At 38.0% G+C, this 21,181-nt stretch overlaps 1 protein-coding gene across 14 annotated transcripts in view; it reads left to right on the top strand.

Annotated features, from left to right (window-relative positions):
- Positions 1-21,181, top strand: part of TP63 (tumor protein p63) — a 264,867-nt gene that overhangs the window by 154,534 nt on the left and 89,152 nt on the right. For all 14 annotated transcript variants that reach the window (XM_060419332.1, XM_060419328.1, XM_027957355.3 and 11 more), the window contains one exon: positions 17,493-17,747. In XM_060419332.1, the coding sequence (XP_060275315.1) occupies positions 17,493-17,747 (255 nt within the window). The remainder of the gene's footprint in view (positions 1-17,492; positions 17,748-21,181) is intronic.

Raw genomic sequence — 21,181 nt, 5'->3', positions numbered from 1 at the left:
TTATGGAGGTAAAGGAGTCATGCTGTATGTGAGAGTATGGCGTCCTCACGGTGAAAGAAAATACCTTTACACGAGTCTGCATTTTTCAAAACTTTAGGGGATGTGTGGTCAGATGCTGAAGAGGCAGCAACTGTCTGTTTTCTTTTGAAATGCTGCTAATATACACAGAAGTTAGCGATGAAAAAAATATGGCGGCATTTCTCTACTGTCCTGAGTCTTTTCCTGTATTTTGTCATGATTTTTATATCCTTCCGCTAGTATGTATAATATGTGTTATCTCCATGGCTTCATTTCCGTTCTATTGCTTAAGAACAGCTTTCTTTTCTGCATAGGGTTGAATAACTAGCCCTTTGTAGAAATGCAGTTCTACAAGGAGGTATACGAAACGCCTGGGACCACATGGCCCTGAGAACTTAGACATTTCATTCCAAATTTATAACGTCTCAGCATTCACCTTCTGATAACATTCATGAATAACCGTCAATACAGAATCAGCCATTTATGATTATCATATAAGAATTGTTTTTAAATTGTTAGATTAAGGCTAAAAAGGCATGCCACTTCCCGTGAGAGTGAAAATTATTTGAAAATCGCAACCCTTTCTCTGACTTCAAATAATGTTTCCATTTAATTTGCCAGCAACTTCCGTGGATTGGTAACTCAAAAACAATATAAGCAAGCTGTTCCTCCTCTTTCCTCTAACTTTCCAGTTCTTTGCCCTCAAGCAGAGAGGAATTTAGGGAAGCTGTTATTGAACAGGAAAGGGTCCGGAAGGGAGGGGAAAGCAAGTTGGATACAACAGGCTTGGCTTAAGGTTCCACCCTTGGGTTACAATGAAGAGGCCTCGAGCAAGTACCTTTCCAGTGCGCCAGGATGGAATGACACAGCCTCCAGAACTGGTCTAAAGCTTGGAGAGCAAGGCATTAAAGAAAGGAAATTCTTCACAGATTAAGTTGGAGTTCCATTTTCTTACCAAAAAACCTGGGTCCAGTGTCTGTAAGTGTGTGTGAGAGAGAGACAAAGACACAGAGAGAGACTTTGAAAACTTTCAAACTCCTCCTAGAAAGATGGTATTTTATTTAAAAATCCCTATCTGGGCTTGTTTATGAAGACGAAAATGTACTTTGGTGAATGAGTTACAACATTCAAGACTTCAAGGCTCGTATATTGAATCACCTCATTTTACAAATCGAGGTTAATGACTTTTCTTTCTGAGAGAGCTATAGCTGTGAAAATGATTTCCTTTTACTTAACCTTTTTTTCTTTGATACTAAAAAGGAGAGAGTACACTCTAAAAAGGACTATTCTGATTCATGGTAACTGCTCCAAAAAGTTTCCAGAAAGAACTGGTATGTAAATCTAGTTGAGAGTAGGAAGAAAAGTGCTGAAGCAGCAGTATGAACCTTCAATGACCTGAATAAGTTCAGGTCATTGCCAATTAATGGACCTCTGGGTGCATATTGGCAAGGAAAATAGTCTTTCCTGTCCCAATACCATTTCCAAAGACTGAAGCAGATTTTTGCCTATGGGAGTGGTTTTTATTTTTGAAGTGAATACATGAATTCTTTTTAACTTTCCAGTGTTGTACCTCTGCAATTTTTAGCACCACAGGTAAAATCACAGAGGTAAGAAGCAGAAGCTGCAGACTTAATTCAGGTGTCAGGCTGGTTGCCGTTCCTCACTCCATGTTGTGGTCTTAGATTGCACTACTTGTTTTACAATTGGTTGCCCTCAAGCCCAGAGGGGACTGGGAGAGAGAGATCACAGATTGTAGATCGTATTTTCCTTCACTGCTATTGGAAAAATGAGTAGTGATAATAAATCACTTATTCTTTACCTTGATAAGGTAAAAGCATGTTTGGTTTGGTTTGTTTCCTAGAAGAGCAATGATCCTCAATAGGGGGTGTGGAGAGACAGTAGGAAATATCAATGAATGGATGGTTAACTGAAACAATCAAAAAAATATTGGTTGCTCTTTCATCATACAATATATATTTTCTGAATACAAAGTTTGCTGAAATTTGTTTAGAAAATAAGCACATATAGAATTTAGATTCTATATTCTTCATGTTAAGGGAATATGTATTTGAGGTCATGAGACTTTATGTTGATCAAGGAAAGACATAGGCCAGACAGTTGAGAATTCTGTTACCATAAATGTACCCAACCTTTCTTTGAGGAGCACATAATTGCTTTGGTAAGGATCTGTGCTGGTGAGTTAGAGGCAGATGGGTAAAAATCCTTCCTTTATAGTAATAGTGGGAAATTAAACTTTTCCCATATCGAGTTTTAAACGTTACTACTTCAAACATTAATTGTTTTATATCAGTAAGTAAGGAAGAGTGAACACAGACACCCAAAAGACATCAGTGAAAAATAACTTGGTTATTTCCATAAAAGTCTTACTGTTTTGAAAATGGAAGTTTTTCCAAATCTCAGTGAACTCAGAATTGTCTTTTGACTATATGACGAGCAAAAAATCAGATGGCTGGTACAGTCTTATTGTCCAGGGCCAATTTAGGGAAGGAGTTGCCTATGAAGGATATCCAGTAGGGTAGCAGATTTTAGTTCTGGAAAAGAATGGATTGAAATGTCAAGGTGAAACAGTTGATCTAAGAGTTAAGCTATAATTCTTATTCCGGATCTTCTCTTCAGGACACAGTTTGGAGGCACAAGAAAATAGGGGCCTGTGGCTTATTAAGGTGTTATCTCTATCAACATTTGGTAATTTTTACTTACACTTTTTAATAAAGTTGAAATGTGTCAATATTCATGAGGAGTGGTATTGAAGAGGAGAAACTGAAGTTATGAAAAGGATTACTGACTTACTCTGTGTAAATAAATATTTACTGAGCATCAGTTACATATAAGATGGTATATAGGATATAAAAATGAATATGAAACAGTTCCTACACTGATAAGTAACAGTTCATAGGGAGAATTAAAATATACAGTTATGATTAATATAGGAGAGACCTTGAGTGTCACATGTGAAGTGTGAGCAAGATAATATGAAGTATCAAAGAGAGAGAGAGTACTCTGAAGCAAGACGACCTTGCGAGTCTATGTATATGTGTGTGTGATGCAGGTTCACTTGGAAGGATGAGTAGAGAACTTTCTAAAGTTTTAGAAATGAAAGAGGGAAGGATGATTTCAGGTGCAGAAACAAGCATCAGCAGAGACACAGAAGCAGGTGCATACTGGGGTCCTCAAATGTCAGATAGTTTTGATGGAACTGAAAGTATGAAATAATTAGAAAATAAAGATAGAAATATAAGATAGAGTGGCTCATGGAGTGTCCTAACACATTTAATATAGTGGCTATGATAAGCCGTGGAAGAATTTTAAACAGAGGAATGGTATAATTAGGGCTGTATTAGAGTGCTCTTGGGGGCGATATAGGGCTTTGTTGAAGGCTGCCTAGAAAGATAAAAATGCATTTCTCTGAATTGCACATCGGGTGCTTGATTTTTCAAGGATATACACTGCCTCTCTGGAACCTTTGGAACAGTAGAAATGAATTGTTTCTAAAGTCTCATGCAACTTGTGTTTCTCTACCCATAGCTCTCTTTCATAGCTATGGTTCCTGCCATAGATAAGTCGGGAACTAGTGGTCTTGGTATGTCCCTATTTACTCCTGCTATTCAAATGCACTTATCAATAGCATCCCTTTTACTTTCCAAAAGTGTTCCTCTTGGAGGATAAAGTATATGGTCATCCTATAAATAAAGACCCACTGTTTATTTTGTTGGGTTTCCCTTGTGTCTCATCTGGTAAAGAATCCAACTGCAATGCAGGAGACCTGGGTTTGATTCCTGGGTTGGGAAGACCACCTGGAGAAGGGAAAGGCTATCCACTCCAATATTCTGACCTAGAGAATTCCATGGACTGTATACTCCATGGGGTCACAAAGAGTCGGACATGACTGAGTGACTTTCACACACACACCATTTATTTTATTATTCCCCCCTCCCTACCCCCTGCCCCCCCCCAAAAAAAAACAGTGGTATATATTTGTCTCTAAACTAAATACAGTAGCTTTGATATCCCAGCCACAGATCAATTAAATTGTTTCCCTTAGGAAAAGAAGCATTTTCTTACAACCCAACTTACTGAGAATTAGTTAAGTATAGTCCTGGTGCTTGTGCTAGGCACCAAAAGGAGAGCAGTTATAGCCCTTGGCTTATGAGAAGTCACAATCCTAGTGTGTACATAAAGTATTGATTCATAGGTGACTCTGGTTTAAAGCAGAATGTCGTAAGAGACACCAAGGTTTCTCAAAGACAGTGAAGTGGGTCAATCTGTTCTTGACAAGGGTAATATTTCACATAGTTTGAGAACTAGAATTAAGCCACAGGGGGAAGACAGAAGATCATTCTAGGTAGAAGGTAGAAGATTAATAAAAGTACAAAGAACAACTGCATAGGACCAAATGAAAGAGCATGCTATATTGACTTGAAAAGAGAATGTTGATTCAAAACTGACCTGTGTTTAATCTGTATGTCAAAATGGAACACTTGTATAAGAAATAGCAAAAAAAAAAAAAAAAAAGGATGACAAGGGCTTTTATCTCACTAAGAGCTAGAACCCATGCATATTCTGAAAGCATGGGCCATGATCAGAATTTGAGATCCAAACTTTGTCTACATGCTCTAGGAGTGACAGATGTCATCCTGCAAGGAGGAAGAAAAACTAGTCCAAATGATTGCTTGATTTGGGTGAAGTTGTTTCCTGTTCCCATTCCTTAGACCACTATAGAGATAGATAAGGTTTCTAACCCTTATAGGGAGTTGGTAATTGCATTCTTAAATTAATCAAAACTAGGAACAAACTCTAGACTGATTTTCTATGTTAATTAGGGTCAACATTATTTGTTAAATAGTCATTTTAGAATGAGAAAACTCTTCTCTCTGGTCACTGCTCTAAAAGAAGATAGAGATCATGGAGCTAAATGTGACACAATATCCCAAGTATGACTTTTGTTCAAGGTGAGAATCCCAATTGGGAAATAATAGAGCAGAAGCAAATATGAATATATCTTTTAAGAAACAACACCCTAGTTTAACCAAAAACAATTACAATAATAAAATCAAGCTCTTGGTATTACAAACTTAAAAAACATGGAAATAAAATTTTCAAATTTCACTTTGGACAAGGATATACATTTTTATTTAAGATCTGAACAGAAATATTGGGGCAGATGTCTTTCTTTCTGTTCATATCATCTCCTTCCACAATCTCCTGCATCATTTCCATCTCACTCAAGATGAAAACCTAGGCAATTAAAGAGATGATGGTGGGGTAGGCAAGGGCAGGTACTTGGGGGAGGAAACTCAGTGACTTGATTAAAGGACAAAGAGAGTCGCTGAGAGGGTGACTGAGGCTCTATGATAAATGGGGGGATGGCCAAGCTTGTATCTCATTCCTTTCTTGTCCTTACAAACCTAATCCTCTACTGATGTAAAGTGAATTTTGAAAATATTTGATGTTGAAATGTGGTTTGTTCTGCCTTTACCTCTGCAAACATTAGGGGAAACAGTGAAGTTCCACATATGACCATGTTGCTATACAACCTCCTTTGCAGAAAACAGTAGTTACCTGAAGTGTCTGTAAAAATCTTTTCAGAAACAGTACTTTAAATTTCCCCATATTTGTTTTGTTTTGTTTTTTTTTGGTCTGATATATAGCACCCCTATCCCCTACTCAACGCATTCCTTTCCATTTTCTGCCTCGCCCCAAAAACCTAGTTCTTAATTCCAAATTTATTTCATGTTTGAAATAATGACTAACTTTATTCAGTTTCAGTCTCTTTTCAAAGACAAAGGAAAACTAAGCTGTTCTGTAAATTTTGAGATAGCTTTCCCAGATAATATTTACCTGTCAATTTAAAATTCAGTTGCTGGAGTTAAGATAAAGCACATGGTGCTTCTAGGTAAGGGAATAACTAGCAACAATAAAACATTTTTGGAATGTCAGTGGATATGTGCAAAGTATAAACTGATATGCAAAAATGGTGATATGAATTGCATCTTGTCCGTGTTTCTTATATGGGACTAAAAAAAAATTTTTTTTTTTTTTCATATAAAAGCTGAAAGAGGGAATTTTGAGTCAAGCTGTGCTGTTTTGCCAGGGGCGGAAATTTATGAAACACTCTCGTCAGCATTTCTGGAAACACTACAAAAGAAATAGTTCTACTTTCTTATTGCTGCTAAAGCCACTAATAGGTGCAGTTTAGTATAATACCCCTATGAGCATTACCACCCCCAAAGTGAGCTTGCCTTGGAAAGAACTCTGTACAGGCATTTTCTTTTTCCTTTTAAGCTTGCGCAAAACACCCAAAGGGGCCATTTCCAATCCAGGCAGTGATCTTTCTCAAGTTCATTCTTTCTCAGATCACAGAGACAATGGGGAATATGCCCTGTTTACTCAAATCAGTCTGGATTAGTGTCACTTTATTGATGGAGTTAGAATTAAAAGGAAAACCATTACCCTCTCAAAGGGCAACATCAGATGTTTTGGGAATGGCTTGATTACTTTTAAATAGACCATGTGAGACTGTCACCAGGCTAAAGTTGAGGACTCCACAAGATCTACACAGAGAGAAATGGTCACACTGGATAAAGTACAAAGCCTATAATAAGCCTTAGGCTTGGCAAATTACTTGAGTGGATAATCCCAAAGCACTTGGAAGCCTGAAAATCAGAATAGTGAAAATTCAGAAAAATTAATTTTGCTGCCTTCTTTTATATTCCAACTCCACCTTCCAAATATTTATCTTCAGGTCAGATCCTTTCCAGGTTTTAAAACCTTGCTGGGGGTACTGCTTCATCCTTAAAAATGTCTCAGGTTTCATTGGCTGCCCTCCCAGAATCACCTAGACTTCCTCTGAACTCTGTGCTTCTTTGTTCCACCCTGATTGCTTCTCCAAGTCTATAGATTGCAAACTCTTGGAGGGTAAGAGGGTGTGTGGTATTTATCTCTACATCCTCCCTGGGGTCACCAAATAATGTTTCTGAATGCATTGGAGGCATGTATCTGTTGCCACTGCTCGGAGGGCTCTCTTCAGATAAAAATAAGGTGTATTATAAATACTTACAGAAATGGCTGTTTATAACTGTGCCAAGAGCAAGGCAACTGCATACATTGTACAAGCCTGGTCTCCACCTGAAGGTTCTGAATCATATGGCTTTCTCTAACATCTTATAAGTCTTTTTTTTTTTTTTTAATGAATCCAGCTATTTATTTCCTTATACTTCAAGTGGCAAAGTTTTTGAAAGAAAGAGAAGTTTCCTTAGTAAGGAATGGTTTGCTCTCTAACAGAAGTGAACAATGTAAGGTGTACTGCTTTCACTTAATTGATTACCCTGGAGGACAGAGAATGTGTTTGATTTTTCTACAAAACAGAACGTATTAGATCTTTATCTTGCTTTGCAGTCACTTTGTAAATGTGTTTGCTTGCTTCCACACTGTTCCCTTCATTCATTTTGTCCCCTGATGTCTCTCCATCATCACCAAGGATGTGAGTGGTTTGCTCTGGATGAATAAACTTGATGATTTGCAAACACTTTCACATTTTATATTCTATGGTGTTATTACTAAAGGATGCTTGAGAAAACTTTAAGTAATTTTGTTCTTAAATGTGGTGCCTCAGTTTTTTTTTTTGTTGTTGTTGTTCAAATAAAACATTAATGAACTGTTGTAATTATTAAACTGATTGATTGATTGTTACTTTCATAGGGGAGTAAATAGAATGAAATGAATAGATTAGTGTCTTTTCAAAAATGTAGCAATCAGCAAAGAACCTGACAAGCAAAAGCAGATTAGAACTTGGAAACAGTGTTTCTGATTTGAACATATATAGAACAGTAAAAGATCCCCTAGAGAAGGAAATGGCAACCCACTCCAGTACTCTTGCCTGGAGAATCCCATGGATGGAGGAGCCTGGTGGGCTACAGTCCACAGGGTCACAAAGAGTCAGACACGACTGAGTGACTTCACTTCACTTCAGAATAGTAAAATGGAGGGGTATGGTCCTTATTTCATGCTTTAGTTTTCCAATTGCACCTAGAGGATAATGTTTCAACCTGGTGTGTGTGTGTGTGTGTGTGTGTGTGTGTGTGTGTGTGTGTGTGTTGTTGCTGCTGCTGCTGCTGTCGCTTCAGTCGTGTCCGACTCTGTGCGGCAGCCCACCAGGCTCCCCCGTCCCTAGGATTCTCCAGGCAAGAACACTGGAGTGGGTTGCCATTTCCTTCTCCAATGCATGAAATGAAAAGTGAAAGTGAAGTCGCTCAATTGTGTCCGACGTTGGGGGGTGTTAAAAGTCTGGAAAATGAAGTCATGAATTGAGACCATTTGCAAGAAATGGTTTATAAGTCTGATAAACTACTATCTCAGTTCCTCAAAACACCCAACACATTTGTAAGCCTTTAATTATGGCATTATTCTAAACTGAATTCTAGCTAACTGGGCAGAAAGTCATGGAAATTAGAGATGGAAGGACCAATTCTGTGGCGTCTCTACCAGAAACTAACATCTTACTTGAAGCTTGTGTCTGGGTGGTTTCTCCATCCATAGGAAGTAAATCATTATATTACCACAAAGATTTAGATTCTTATTGCTGACCTAGATGCTTGAGAAATAATATCTAGACCATCAGGTAAGAATTACCACCTTGGCACAAAAATGTGTATGCATTTGTTTCAAGGAAGTAGAAGTCATTAATAAACTTCCCAGATAGGTGTGAGCTACCAAGTATTACTCATGGCCTTGTGAGTGACAGGACTGGCTATTCTGCTACTAGTTCCCATAAAAGCTAAAGTTAAAACCTCAATTCCCACCTAGCAGAACAAATCAAAACACAAACTTAAGGTCATTGAGATTATTTGGAGATTCACTGTAACATTCAAGGTCAATGGTATGTAAAGAGGTGACTGATTTGGAGCCATTTACTTTAACACAAAAAAGCAATCCTTAATTAGGCTACAATTGGGTTAGAATAGAATATACTTTCTGAAAGTGATTTTCATTTTGAAATTTTTTGCATTTCTTAAATATTTCCTGTGCATCTCCTATGTCTCAGCCATGGTTCCAGATGAGACTCTGCACTCAACAAACCAGGTATTATCTCTTATAAGTTATTGTCTAGCCGAGTAGACCAGCATTAAAAGTATTATATAGTAATTAATTTCAATTATAATTATATGATGTAAAGGGGAAAGTTACTGTGCCATGACAATGTGAAACAAATACTTACCTGAGCACTCCAGAGAGGCTTCAACTTGGACATGACGTTGAAGCTGAAAGACCAGTTGTGAAGCAGCCTGCAGCTATAAAAGGCTTGAAGACTGAAGGAGTTTGCTTTTGAAAACTGAAGGAATGCCATTCTTTAGTGAGCAAAAAGGAGGGTCTCAGATAGTGTGGTGTAAGGCACTTAGAGATTGGAGGCCTTGGGCTCTAGATTAGAAACCTGTTCAAGATGTTCAAGCATGAGAGTGACATGGTCAGATCTTCAGGGAATTTCCAGTGATAGGCAAGATGCTGGGTCTCCAAACGAATAGTTAAGGTTTTATATCCTGTTGTTAATGAGTGGAAAGCATTTTCTTTAGATATGAAATAAGTATGCTTTCATTGAATGTAACTCTTAGATAAAGATTCCAGGCAGAAATCTGAGTGATTCCAAGTTAAGGATACTTAAGAAAGTGGGTAAATCTCAAGCCAGATGTTCTGGTTTCAAATCTGAGTTCTGTCACTTACTACCATGAGCACTTACTCTTGTGGAGCTTCAGTTTCCTCATCTATAAAATCTGCATGAAACGTGAGATAATAATTCCAATAGCTCCTGAGAATTAAATGAGTAAATATATGCAAAGCACTTAAACACTATAAGGACCAGAGTAAGACTCAGAAAGAATTTAGTACTAGCAGTAGTTGTAGTCAATAGTAATATAATACCTAAGATTCTTTTCACAGAGGACTAAAGTCAGGATACCATACAGGGTTCAGATCATTTTAATCTTGATGGGCACCATTATTTTATTGAAATCAATTTCATATCATGGTGAGCAAAACTATCACCTGTGATAAAACATTAATCACATTTAATCACCTGTTTTTAAGTCATAATTTCTGAAATAGTTTACACACATTGCCAAAGTTATTTTTAAATATTTTAAACTCACTTTGCTAAGTTACTTCAGTCATGTCCAACTCTGTGTGACCCCATAGATTTCAGCCCACCAGGCTCCCTCATCCCTGGGATTCTCCAGGCAAGAATACTGGAGTGGGTTGCCATTTCCTTCTCCAATGCATGAAAGTGAAAAGTCAAAGTGAAGTCACTCAGTCATGTCCAACTCTTAGCGACCTCATGTACTGCAGCCTACCAGGCTCCTCCGTCCATGGGATTTTCCAGCAAGAGTACTGGAATGGGGTGCCACTGCCTTCTTTGTAAACTCAGTTTAAAAACCAGCAAAACATTATTGATGAGCTTCTAAAGTTACCATGGTTTGTTTTCCCTATAGGTGGTATAACCTTCACTAAAGATCTTCATTGCTATGTACTTTCTTTTCTTAGCATTACCATGTCTACTTAAAAAATTATTGACATGGATTATCACAGATTGAAAATTTCCTCAAACACATTTTTGATCTGATTTTAGTTAATAACGCCTGGTTCACTTTAAAGAAACTAAAACTCTGTATACTTTTCCATATTATCTGGATCAAGAATTATTGAATATTAAAGTTATACTTTCTGCTAAGCCTAATACTTCTTTGGCATGTAATGGTGATCTCAGTTTCTTTTAGAATTGAGGATGCTCATGATAATAGTTTTATTTGTCATTATTACTAAAAGGGAGTACTTAATGAAATAATAGAATTTAAAGTTTATTTTTCCTTAATTGAGCTCTACACAGCGTAATTTAGCTGTATTTGGATTGAATTTTAGCTTCACTACATTACACACTTCCTGGCTTTTCAAGTACTATGGCTAATATTTGTTGACACTGTTGTCTACTGGATTAGCCAACTTTGTATTTTTTTGTCTCACCTGCCCTTGTCAGTCTTGGCTGGAGCTTTTAGGGAAATCTCTCATAAGTTATGGAATCTGAGTTATGGACCTCAAAGGAATCTTGACACTTTGTATTATAAAACAAAACATTCTGATAACTCTTTGCAGTCTTTCTAGGTTTATGTATTTAAAACCTTTATTTTTACATTTTGTTTGTTATAAGGTATGAGTATATTTTACCTCTAAACACTTACTTTCTAGGGCCATTTGGAAGAGGAAAGAAATGAAATATATTCTCTACTTAACAAAACCTAGTTTTGAGAAAAATGTGATGCTCAGTACATTCTTAAGGTGGAAAGATAGTGCCTTAATTTGACATTAAAATACAAATATCTTCTTGACAATTGGAGCACTTTCAATCAATTGTGTTTAATTCTAGCATGAAACAAACCATCATTCTTTGAGGTGAGGCAGGTGGTAGAAAACAAAAAAATGACAAGTATTTCTCCCTCAGGCAGTGCTTGTTGAAAAGTCACTATCTTGCCAATATGTGGGGATAAAAATGTAGTACTGTCTGCTACAGCATAATCGAATGAATGCTTTGCAAAGCCAGGGTCATAAAGAAAACTGTTTTCTTTTCCCAGGAGAGTTTTTAGAATGTTCAAAAGCACCTCCATGAAGCCTGAGGTGAAAGGTTATATTAGCTGAAGAAGCTATATATGCTGCCTGAAACAATTTGGATTTGTAGGCTTGCTCTGGCAAATCTATATAAAGAAAGAAGAAAAAAAACACACACACAAAAAAATGAAAACCAGTCGTCTCTTTTTTTGAAAGCAATCTTTTGGCATTATATTTAAATAGTATTGTAGATGAGAATAGTCAGCCCTAGAAGAATGCTAGAATGGTTCACCCTTATGTCTGATCCTCAGGTTCAATCTCCTCAATTTTATTTAGATTTTACTTTATAGGAAACTACTGTCCAGGTTGGTTTAAGCACCTTATGAAAGTGTTAGTTACTCAGTAGTATGTGACTCTTTGTGACCCCATGGATTGTAGCCTGCCAGGCTCCTGTGTCCATGGAATTTTCCAGGCAAGAATACTATAGTGGGTAGCCATTCCCTTCTCCAGGGAATCTTCCTGACCCAGGGATCGAACCCAGGTCTCCCTTATTGCAGGCAAATTTTTTACTGTCTGAGCCACCACCTTGCTCAGGGGTAAATGGCACATTAGTGGCAGTTGTGACTTTGACCCCATGTCACCAAGTCTAAGTTCAGAGTTCTTCCATATTACTAGGATCCATTTAGGAGAAAAAGGAGTGCAGAAGAATGTTCAGTTCCCTGGTCATCTCTAACAGTCAAGAACTATACTTTCTTTCAAATGAAATGTAGGCAAGTTATTGTTTCCTGTGACAAAGGTCCATTTGAATTGAAGCAAATAAGTTGACTATATGTTGCCAAAGTTACCTCTCCTATGGCCTGACATGGCACTTATTCCCATTTTTTTTATTAATCACTTGCCATTTAGTATGGACTGTTGTTGTCATCTTGCCATAAAGTAGCTATTACAGATAGTAATATCTATGAAAAGCAGGACAGAGAACTTATAAAATTTCTCTTACACAGATAAATTGAAGGAGATTTTTAGAAATGGGATATGATGCACCAGTCATGTGACTTGATTAGACTTCTTTTTGATATTAAATTATTTTATAGAAGAGTAATTACAAAGTCAACTTTAAATAAGTGTAAACCCAAGCATTCAATATTAAATTTTATTTACAGTGATATATACTGCTATATATTACTACTGAGCTGATGAGAAGAAATTTCAGGCTCACAATATATTTAGAATATAAGATCATCAAACAATGCAATCCAGGAAATAAAAATGAAGTGAAACTAAAGGGATTGCCTTTACAGAACACTTTTAAAATGATGACAAGTCAGGAGAAATATCTCATCTTTATTGTTATTTTAATTCTAATCATCCAAACTGAAGAAATAAATCAGAGTCCATAGATGACTATGAGAATCCAAAATAACTTACAGAAGAGATTTAAAAAAAAAAATGAGGAAACACTCTTTCCATATTTGGGAATGGCAGCTTTACTTGCTCTTTCCTACTGGTGAGAGCAGGCAGTTTGAGATTCAGCCTCTGGGTGTCCCTACACTTGCCATACCAGCTTCATGTTCTAGAACACCTCCAAGGTGTTCTGTAATTAACCAGACTATTGAGCTTTCTGTCATCAGGGTGTGTTTTATCCTCTCTGAGGGCAGATCAGCTAGCTTGCGATGAAACTGAATACACTAAAGCTACAGATGCTGGTAATTTTCTAGAGTCCACGCAGTATCTTCACTTTCAAAGTTATTTTTATAGGAATTAAAGCATCTCTTTGAGTTTAAAAAAAATCCATTGTTTTACTTTACCAGGTTTATAATAGATATCAAATTATGTTCATTTTCATCTTTTATATTTTTTGGAAAGAAGATCATATCCTGTTTCAGACATGGGCTTCCCTGGTGACTCGGAGATAAGGAATTCACCTGCCAATGATGGAGACTCAGGAGATGTGGGTTCGATCCCTGGATAGGAAAGATCCCCTGGAAGAGGAAATGGCATCCCACTCCAGTATTCTTGCCCAGAAATCCCATGGACAAGGGAGCCTGGTGGGCTACAGTCCATGGGATCAGACACAACTGAGTGACAAAAATTTTGTGGAAAGAAGTTTGTCTCTTCTTCCAGACATGATACAGTAGATACATAACATTGTTCATTCATTCACTGAGTGTCTATTAAGTATGTTAAGGTTATTCCCACATCAATATACCTTGTGGTTAGAAAGGGACAATCTACTTCCTAGTACATTCCAAATGTACTAACTTTGTTACATAACAAACACATGGGACAAGGAGACCCCACAGAGTTCCTTCAGGGCACATTTTGTTATTCATATGAGTGTTTGATACTACTTTGCTGCTGCTGCCATCGTAAATTGGCATCTCATTAGCATCCCAGCATAACACAAATCTCTCCCATCTTTTATGAAATTACAAACGATAAACAAAGGGTCCAGGTACTGTTTCCTTCACCCTGCCAGCTTCACTTGGTGGAAAATATGAAATAAATATTATTCACGTTAACCTGGCACAGAGTAACTTCATAGGCTCCAAAATGTGTAGTCATGAAAGGGCCCTGTGCTTTGTTTAATGCTCTGCTGTCATGATTTTGAAACTCTTAATAATTTATGAACAATAGGCCCTGAGTGTTCATTTTGCAATGGGCCGTATGAATTTCTGCTGGTTCTGCCTACCTAACACTTGTTCGTGGCTATATTGGTCTGCCCTCTGCCTCTAATTGTACTTTACCAACATGTCCACTCTCTTCAAATCAAAGAAATAAGCAAATAAGAGCCCTTTGTTTTTGTTAACTAAATGCTTTTTAAATTAACTTCCAAAGTACTATTTCCTATGGCAAGTTTATGACATAAATTTTTAGTAAAGCCATGAAAAGTCTCTAAGAAAATTTCCTTTTTTTTCCCCCCCAAGAAAATTTCTAATCATACTGTTCTTACTTTGGTGGGTTTGTTGTATGTGTTTCAGACTAGTTAATACAAAGATGATATTGGTTTTACACTCTTTTTTTAAAAAAAAAGACAAATGAGTATACTATTTAGCTTTTGTTTCTTTAAAGTAAAATTTGAGGAAAGCTTAAACTGAAATATGTTTTTCCATTTTTATATTAAATAGTTAGCAGCTCTTTGCTCAAACCTGAGAAATCTAGCTCTATACTATATAAATTGACGAGTCAGGATTGGAAGCAAATCCTATTGTTGTGAAGTAAAATATTTCACCCAAACTGTATGGGATTAAAAATTATGGCAGGTAAAAGCACAGCCATCACCTGTTAATGACTTGCAATACATTTTCTGCTTCTTTAGTGCCACCCAATACGTTCAGTCTCACCGCTGTCCCAGAAAGGTCTTCTTTGTACCTCTGAGGTAAATGGAGTTTCCATCTCTCTTAAGTCCTTCAAGCAACACTGAGTGTTTACTCACTGGCTTTTAAAGCTGGGTCCCAAACTTTTCTCTTTATATTTATTGGAAAAAAAAATTCAAAGGGCCATGTTCCTTTGTTCTTCTCCAAGCCCACAATTAGCTGAAGTTCCATTCTGTGTAGCTAGGAGGAGGAGGACAGGATTGACCTAACAGGCTTTTTTACTGCCTGTGAGAAAGTGCTCAGTGAATTTCTTTGTCCCTTTTGTCAGGGCCGACTGCCTCCCTAATTGTACTGCTTGAGGGAAGCACGTGCCTCTGGGAGCATTATCTGATTCCTACAGGACGCTCAGGAGTGCTTTGTATACTGACCCCTCACTTGAACACAAATAATAATTTCTTTTCAATCCCCTTCCCAGATCATTCCCCCAGGCTTGGACACCTAAGAGCTTTAATTCAGCCAGGGTTGTGGACACCTTCATCAGGGCCTCAGGTTTTAGTATTTTTCTCTCACAGCTGTCTCACCTGCAGTCTGCCTCACCTGTCAAGGGGGAAAGGTGAAGAAGGAGGTGAGGAGGGAGCTGTGGAAGTCAGAGGAGAGCAGAGGCGAGACGAACAGCTGCTCTTGTCAGCAGGGGGATAAGTGTAAAGAGATTAATAGTTATCTGAAGAGCAAATGGGGACATGGCATTCGGCAGGGGAATGCGAATGTATAAATGTAATGGAATGGGCATGCGACTGTTAACATTTAGACAGATGCTCTCTGGACTGAATGGAATGGCAGAGTCCTTCTCCTCCCCATCTGAAATACTTAAAGTTTAGTAAAATAACTTCCTTACACTTAAGTTGAATTGTTTTCAAGCATCAATTTCTTTACAAGTTTGTGTTCTCTTTAATTTGACTTTTCCTGCAACTCTTGGTTATATTTCACTTGAAGAGCCAAACTCCTCATTTTCTTTATAAAACGTGTACCAACAGGACTGCCTTCTCTTTGCTTCTGATTTGTTTTCCTATCACTGAATTGAAGAAACAATGAGGATTCCCTGTGTCAGAAGTTTTCACAAAGGGAAAATAGCACACAAGCTGGTGGCTGCTTCTACAAATGTGTTCAGTTTAACTCGGGAATGACTTGAATTATCTGATCAGTCTGACAGGTGTGATGGTGTAGACTCAGAATCAGATTTTGGTTTCAAAATAACTACTCTTGGCTTATTAGCCAATGTTTGAGCAATTCACTTCCCCTTTCTGATAGTAATACAGTAAAGATTATTTTTGTCAATGAAATGGAAGTTAAATCATTACTTCAGTAAACATCTTATTGAATTATCTACTCAGTGCTGATTTTCCTAGAAGAAATAAAATTTCTGGCAGAGAAACTGTATGAACTAATGTACTTCTGAATTACAAAATACAGAATTTTAACCATAACTGGATGATATTTCTCTTACACATGTTCTGCTTTAGAAAATAAACTACTACAAAGAAAATGAAAGAACAGATGGAAAATTAGGCTGTTTGGATGGTATCATGTTACTTTTTAAAATATATAGCTGCCTTTCTAGCCTGGATAGGAGGGGAGTTTGGAGGAGAAGGGATACTTGAATATGTGTGGCTGAGTCGCTTCACTGTTAACTTGAAACAATCACACACTCTTAATTGCCTATACCTCAATACAAAATAAAAAGTTAAAAATAAATAAATTGCACATGTGGTCTCTCCTTTCAAATAATTTACACTAATTCCTAAAAGTTATTGTTTTGAGTGAATAAATATACATGCCATATAACTTAAGGTAAATCTGATGAGGTTTTTAAATTGCCGATACATATGACAAAGCTTAAAAATCACAATTTTGCATATTCGTGAATAAAGAGATTTACTTAAGTATTTTTAGAAAAAAATAAAATACATAGTTGCTTCTTTCTCACATTGCTACTCCTTCCCCTCCAGTTTTCATGAACCCAGTTTTGGGGGGCAAGTTGGTACCCTGAGACAGAATTTAGAATAAAACGTGAAGAAAATCTGGAGGACAACCATTTTGCTCAGTAGACAAGTTGACTTTAAATCTTCTCTAGAGGACGTGTATCTAGTGGTCTTTTTCATCCTTACTACCAAGACAGAAGAAGAAAAAAATAGCAGGTGGTATTCATTTGTTTTAAGAAATTCATAAGCAGCTACTGAACAGTGATGTTTTTTGCCCAGTTTGCAAATAAGCACATTATCTACTTTCAGATGCTCTTGGGGAGACTCAGTTTTCAAAGGCTACCCATGAAGCTGTGTGATCTGTGCAGGTCTTCACAAAACATACCCACATGCCTAGCGCTTCTCTTGGTGTTTTGAACTATGCATCACTAATTAGTCATTTTCCTTTGAGTGTAAAGTGCAGCAAATCTGAGGCTGATCTCTGTGGAAGGCATGCACCAAAAGATGCCTTTTGAGAAGCAACAATCTGCAGCTTAAATGGCTAACATGGGGGTTTCTGGGTGTCCTGCAGCCACAATACACGAACCTGGGGCTCCTGAACAGCATGGACCAGCAGATCCAGAACGGCTCCTCGTCCACTAGCCCCTACAACACAGACCACGCGCAGAACAGCGTCACGGCGCCCTCGCCTTACGCACAGCCCAGCTCCACCTTCGACGCCCTCTCACCGTCACCCGCCATCCCCTCCAACACCGACTACCCAGGCCCACACAGCTTCGATGTGTCCTTCCAGCAGTCAAGCACCGCCAAGTCTGCAACATGGACGGTAAGAGTATGGGTGCCCCTGTGCCCTTGAACCTGACCCCCCCAGGTATGTGGCATTTCTCTGTCACCCCCCAAGGCTCTCCTCCATCAAAGCTTTCCTCCCTCAAATCTTAGAACTCCATATTGAATGGTGGAAATGTTCTCCCTGTCCTCTAAAGATATTTTGGTTTGGAATATTCCACACTGAACCAGAAAGAGAAAAAGTACCATTTACTAGGAACAGACCTGATCTGGAAACCAAAGGCCTGTGTTCCGGTAATTCTAGCTGATGTGTTCTTGCCTGCCTCACCTTTTGTGTGAACTTTTTTGGAAATATGTAAAGCATTACATGGATGGGAAATGTAATCCTAGGATATATGTGTTTGCAGTCTGCGGAATGTAGGCTAGTTCCTATTTATTAAGGAAAGCCTAAATTTGTTCATACATGTAAGTTCTCTTAACATGACTCATGCTTTATTGATACACATTTATTTATTGCATTTAGAAGCATGTACCCCCCCCCCCCCCCGCCAAAAAAAAGCCTCAAGAACTACACATCAGAAGCCTGAAATAGGTTCAAAGAGATTCTGATTAAAAATGTTGGAAAAAACATAACTTTGCTAAAAAAGAAAAGGAAACATTGATAATTGGGATGACCCAGAGAGATGACATGGGGAGAGAGGTGGGAGGGGGGTTCAGGATTGGGAACTCATGTACACCCATGGTGGATTCATGTCAATGTATGGCAAAACCAATACAGTATTGTAAAGTAAAAAAAAAAAAAAAATCCTACCTACTGACGGAAATATTTATAAAAGAGATTTGGCAGCCTAAGAAAAAATTATAAAGCTGTAAGAATGTTTATTCTATTTTAGAGTTGATTTGATAATTTATTATAACATGAATAAAGCTCAACTATAAGGGAGGAGACCTATAAGTCTGGTTTTAAATGGTTGATCAAAGAATGCCCAAGACCAAAGTGGCACACATTTGTCAAAGAAGTTAACTTTTGCCTGGATTATAAAAATCTTTCACATGGCATCCTCTTGTGGAGAAGTAGCTTTCAAATTGTTTTAACAGATTATTTCCTGTTTGGCAAATAGTTTTGTTTGGAAAGCGTTTCTTCTTTGTATGCCACAGTATTGAGGCTTTACTCCAGTAGTACAGAGTTTATAAACCAATCTGCATTAATAACACTAAATTCCAGCATAATTTCACTTACATTCCCCCATCTTGACCTCACTTCTTTGTGAACTCAGTGGGGTATTTTTCACAACTCCCACTTTACTAAGGAAAACTGAAAGAAAGTGGGGTTTCAGTGACATCCCTAAAGTCACAGAGGCTTTTGTATAGCTGGTCCTATTTCGGATTCTGTCACCGCCACCTCATCTACTCCCTCCCCTGCCCCCCAGATTATGTGCTTGCTTTCTTTTTCTACAGTTTCACATCAGGATGTTCCAAACTTGTCTAAGAATTTATAACAGTGCTTTTCTTTCATGGTTTGAGAAGTTGTTCTGTCATAGCTCCTATTTCAACCATAACAGAAGTATTAGCTTAAAACTGGATCTCTCTTCAGGGTGTGATTTTTCAGTCAGTTGTCATACTGTTTAGTCTCTTTTATATTAATATTCATGAAGGTGGACACTCCAGGTGAATAAACTTAAGTCCATAGGCCTTAAGGATAGATTGGTTGATTGATCTAAGTAATATTTTGCCACTAGAACAGCCATTTTATAAATGGAGCCCTGATATGTTTCCGAATAGGGGTCACTAAGTGGATGTTTACAATCACTGATCTTCAAAGCTTACTATTGCTCATCTAGCATGCTCATGCAGAGCTCCACTCTAGTAGGAGTGAGTGCATCTGAGCGATGATGGGCATATTTGATGCCACTAAATGAAGAATCACTGCCCTTCCAAAGTAGCTTAGGCTGGGTGGAGCATGGGGATGGGGCATGGAGTGGGGATGGAGCGTGATGCAACTACAATGTTAAATTAATCTTTCTTCCTCATTTTTCCCTCCCGCCTTCTCATACAGAAATCTTAAGGCTTTTTTTTTTCTTTCAGTTTTAGCACAGTTCTGAACCATCTTCCATCAAAGCCCCTCTCTCAGAAAAGCACAGTGTCTCAATAAAAAAGGTTAGGCGTGTTTACATAAGCAGAGGGTTAAACAGCAAAGAAAATGTTTTATAGAGTACATGGTAAAAGTTCATTACATGTGGCAGCAGTGGTATCAGAACCCTACAAAAGGGGTAGGCACTGTGGTGAAAGAGCATCTCTTGGGAGCCAGAGAACCTGGATTCTCACCGTGATCATCCTCATGACCTTAGCCAAGTCACTTCATCTTTCTAGAATTCAGTCTGTGCCTCTGAAGAGGGTGCATATGGTGAAAAGTACTCCCTTTCCTTAGGTGAGATAGTATTCATCATCAACATAGAAAGGTTTTAGAAGAACTTAGGTTCTTTTTCTTAAAAAAAAAAAAAAAAAAAAGAATCATTTATTTGCTTGTGCCTAGTCAGACAAATAACTAGGCACGTGACGTGTGGGATCTAGTTCCCTGACCCGAGTTCAAACTGAAAGTCCCCTGCACTGGGAGCACAGTCTTAGCCATTGGATCACCAGGGAAGTTCCAAAAGAACTTGGCTTCTAATCAAGTTTTTGCCTGCCATTAATAAGTGACCTTGTGGCTCAGATGGTAAAGCTTCTGCCTACAATGCGGAAGACCCGGGTTCGATCCCTGGGTCGGGAAGTTCCCCTAGAGAAGGAAATCGCAACCCACTCCAGTATTCTTGCCTAGAAAATTCCATGGACGGAGGAGCCCAGTTGGCTACAGTCCATGGGCTCGCAAAGAGTTGGACATGACTGAGCAACTTCACTTCACTTCATTTCAATAAGTGACCTTGGTTAAGCTGGTTTGCCTTTCTAAGATTTATGTTCAGTTGTCTGCAGTCTATGTTGTACGTATTACAGAATAAAATTGAATTAGATGTCTATTCCACCTACTAATATAGCACTTGGCACTTACATTTGTATTAGTGTTCTTTCTTGTTCACAGTTAGATTTCTTTTAGGCCCAGCTACACTTCTTCTAAATCCAGCTCATTTAAACTCTTGTTTGAGTAACTGCTGAGATCACCTAAAAACATGTAATTCTTAGCCATGGACACCAGTATCTTATACATTAGGAGCATCTAAATCTTTGAGCCAAATTGTATATCCTCACACTGATGTACATTTTAAAGTGTTCTCTCATACATTTGTCTCAGGTGGAACCTCAGAACCAAGGCTGTTATCCCCAGTTTTAGAAGTGAGGAAACTTCAAGAAGTATAGGTTACTTGGTTCATCACCAGCCCAGGAGATAGAGGAACCCAGGCTGGCTTCTCTCCCAGTTCAAGTATTTCTACCATCCTATTTGGGATTCCCTTGTCGCTTAGTTGGTAAAGAATCTGCCTGGAG

This window comes from Ovis aries, chromosome 1, assembly GCF_016772045.2.
Source record: "Ovis aries strain OAR_USU_Benz2616 breed Rambouillet chromosome 1, ARS-UI_Ramb_v3.0, whole genome shotgun sequence".
Lineage (NCBI taxonomy): Eukaryota > Metazoa > Chordata > Mammalia > Artiodactyla > Bovidae > Ovis > Ovis aries.
This window is presented reverse-complemented; position numbering and strand designations above follow the sequence as displayed.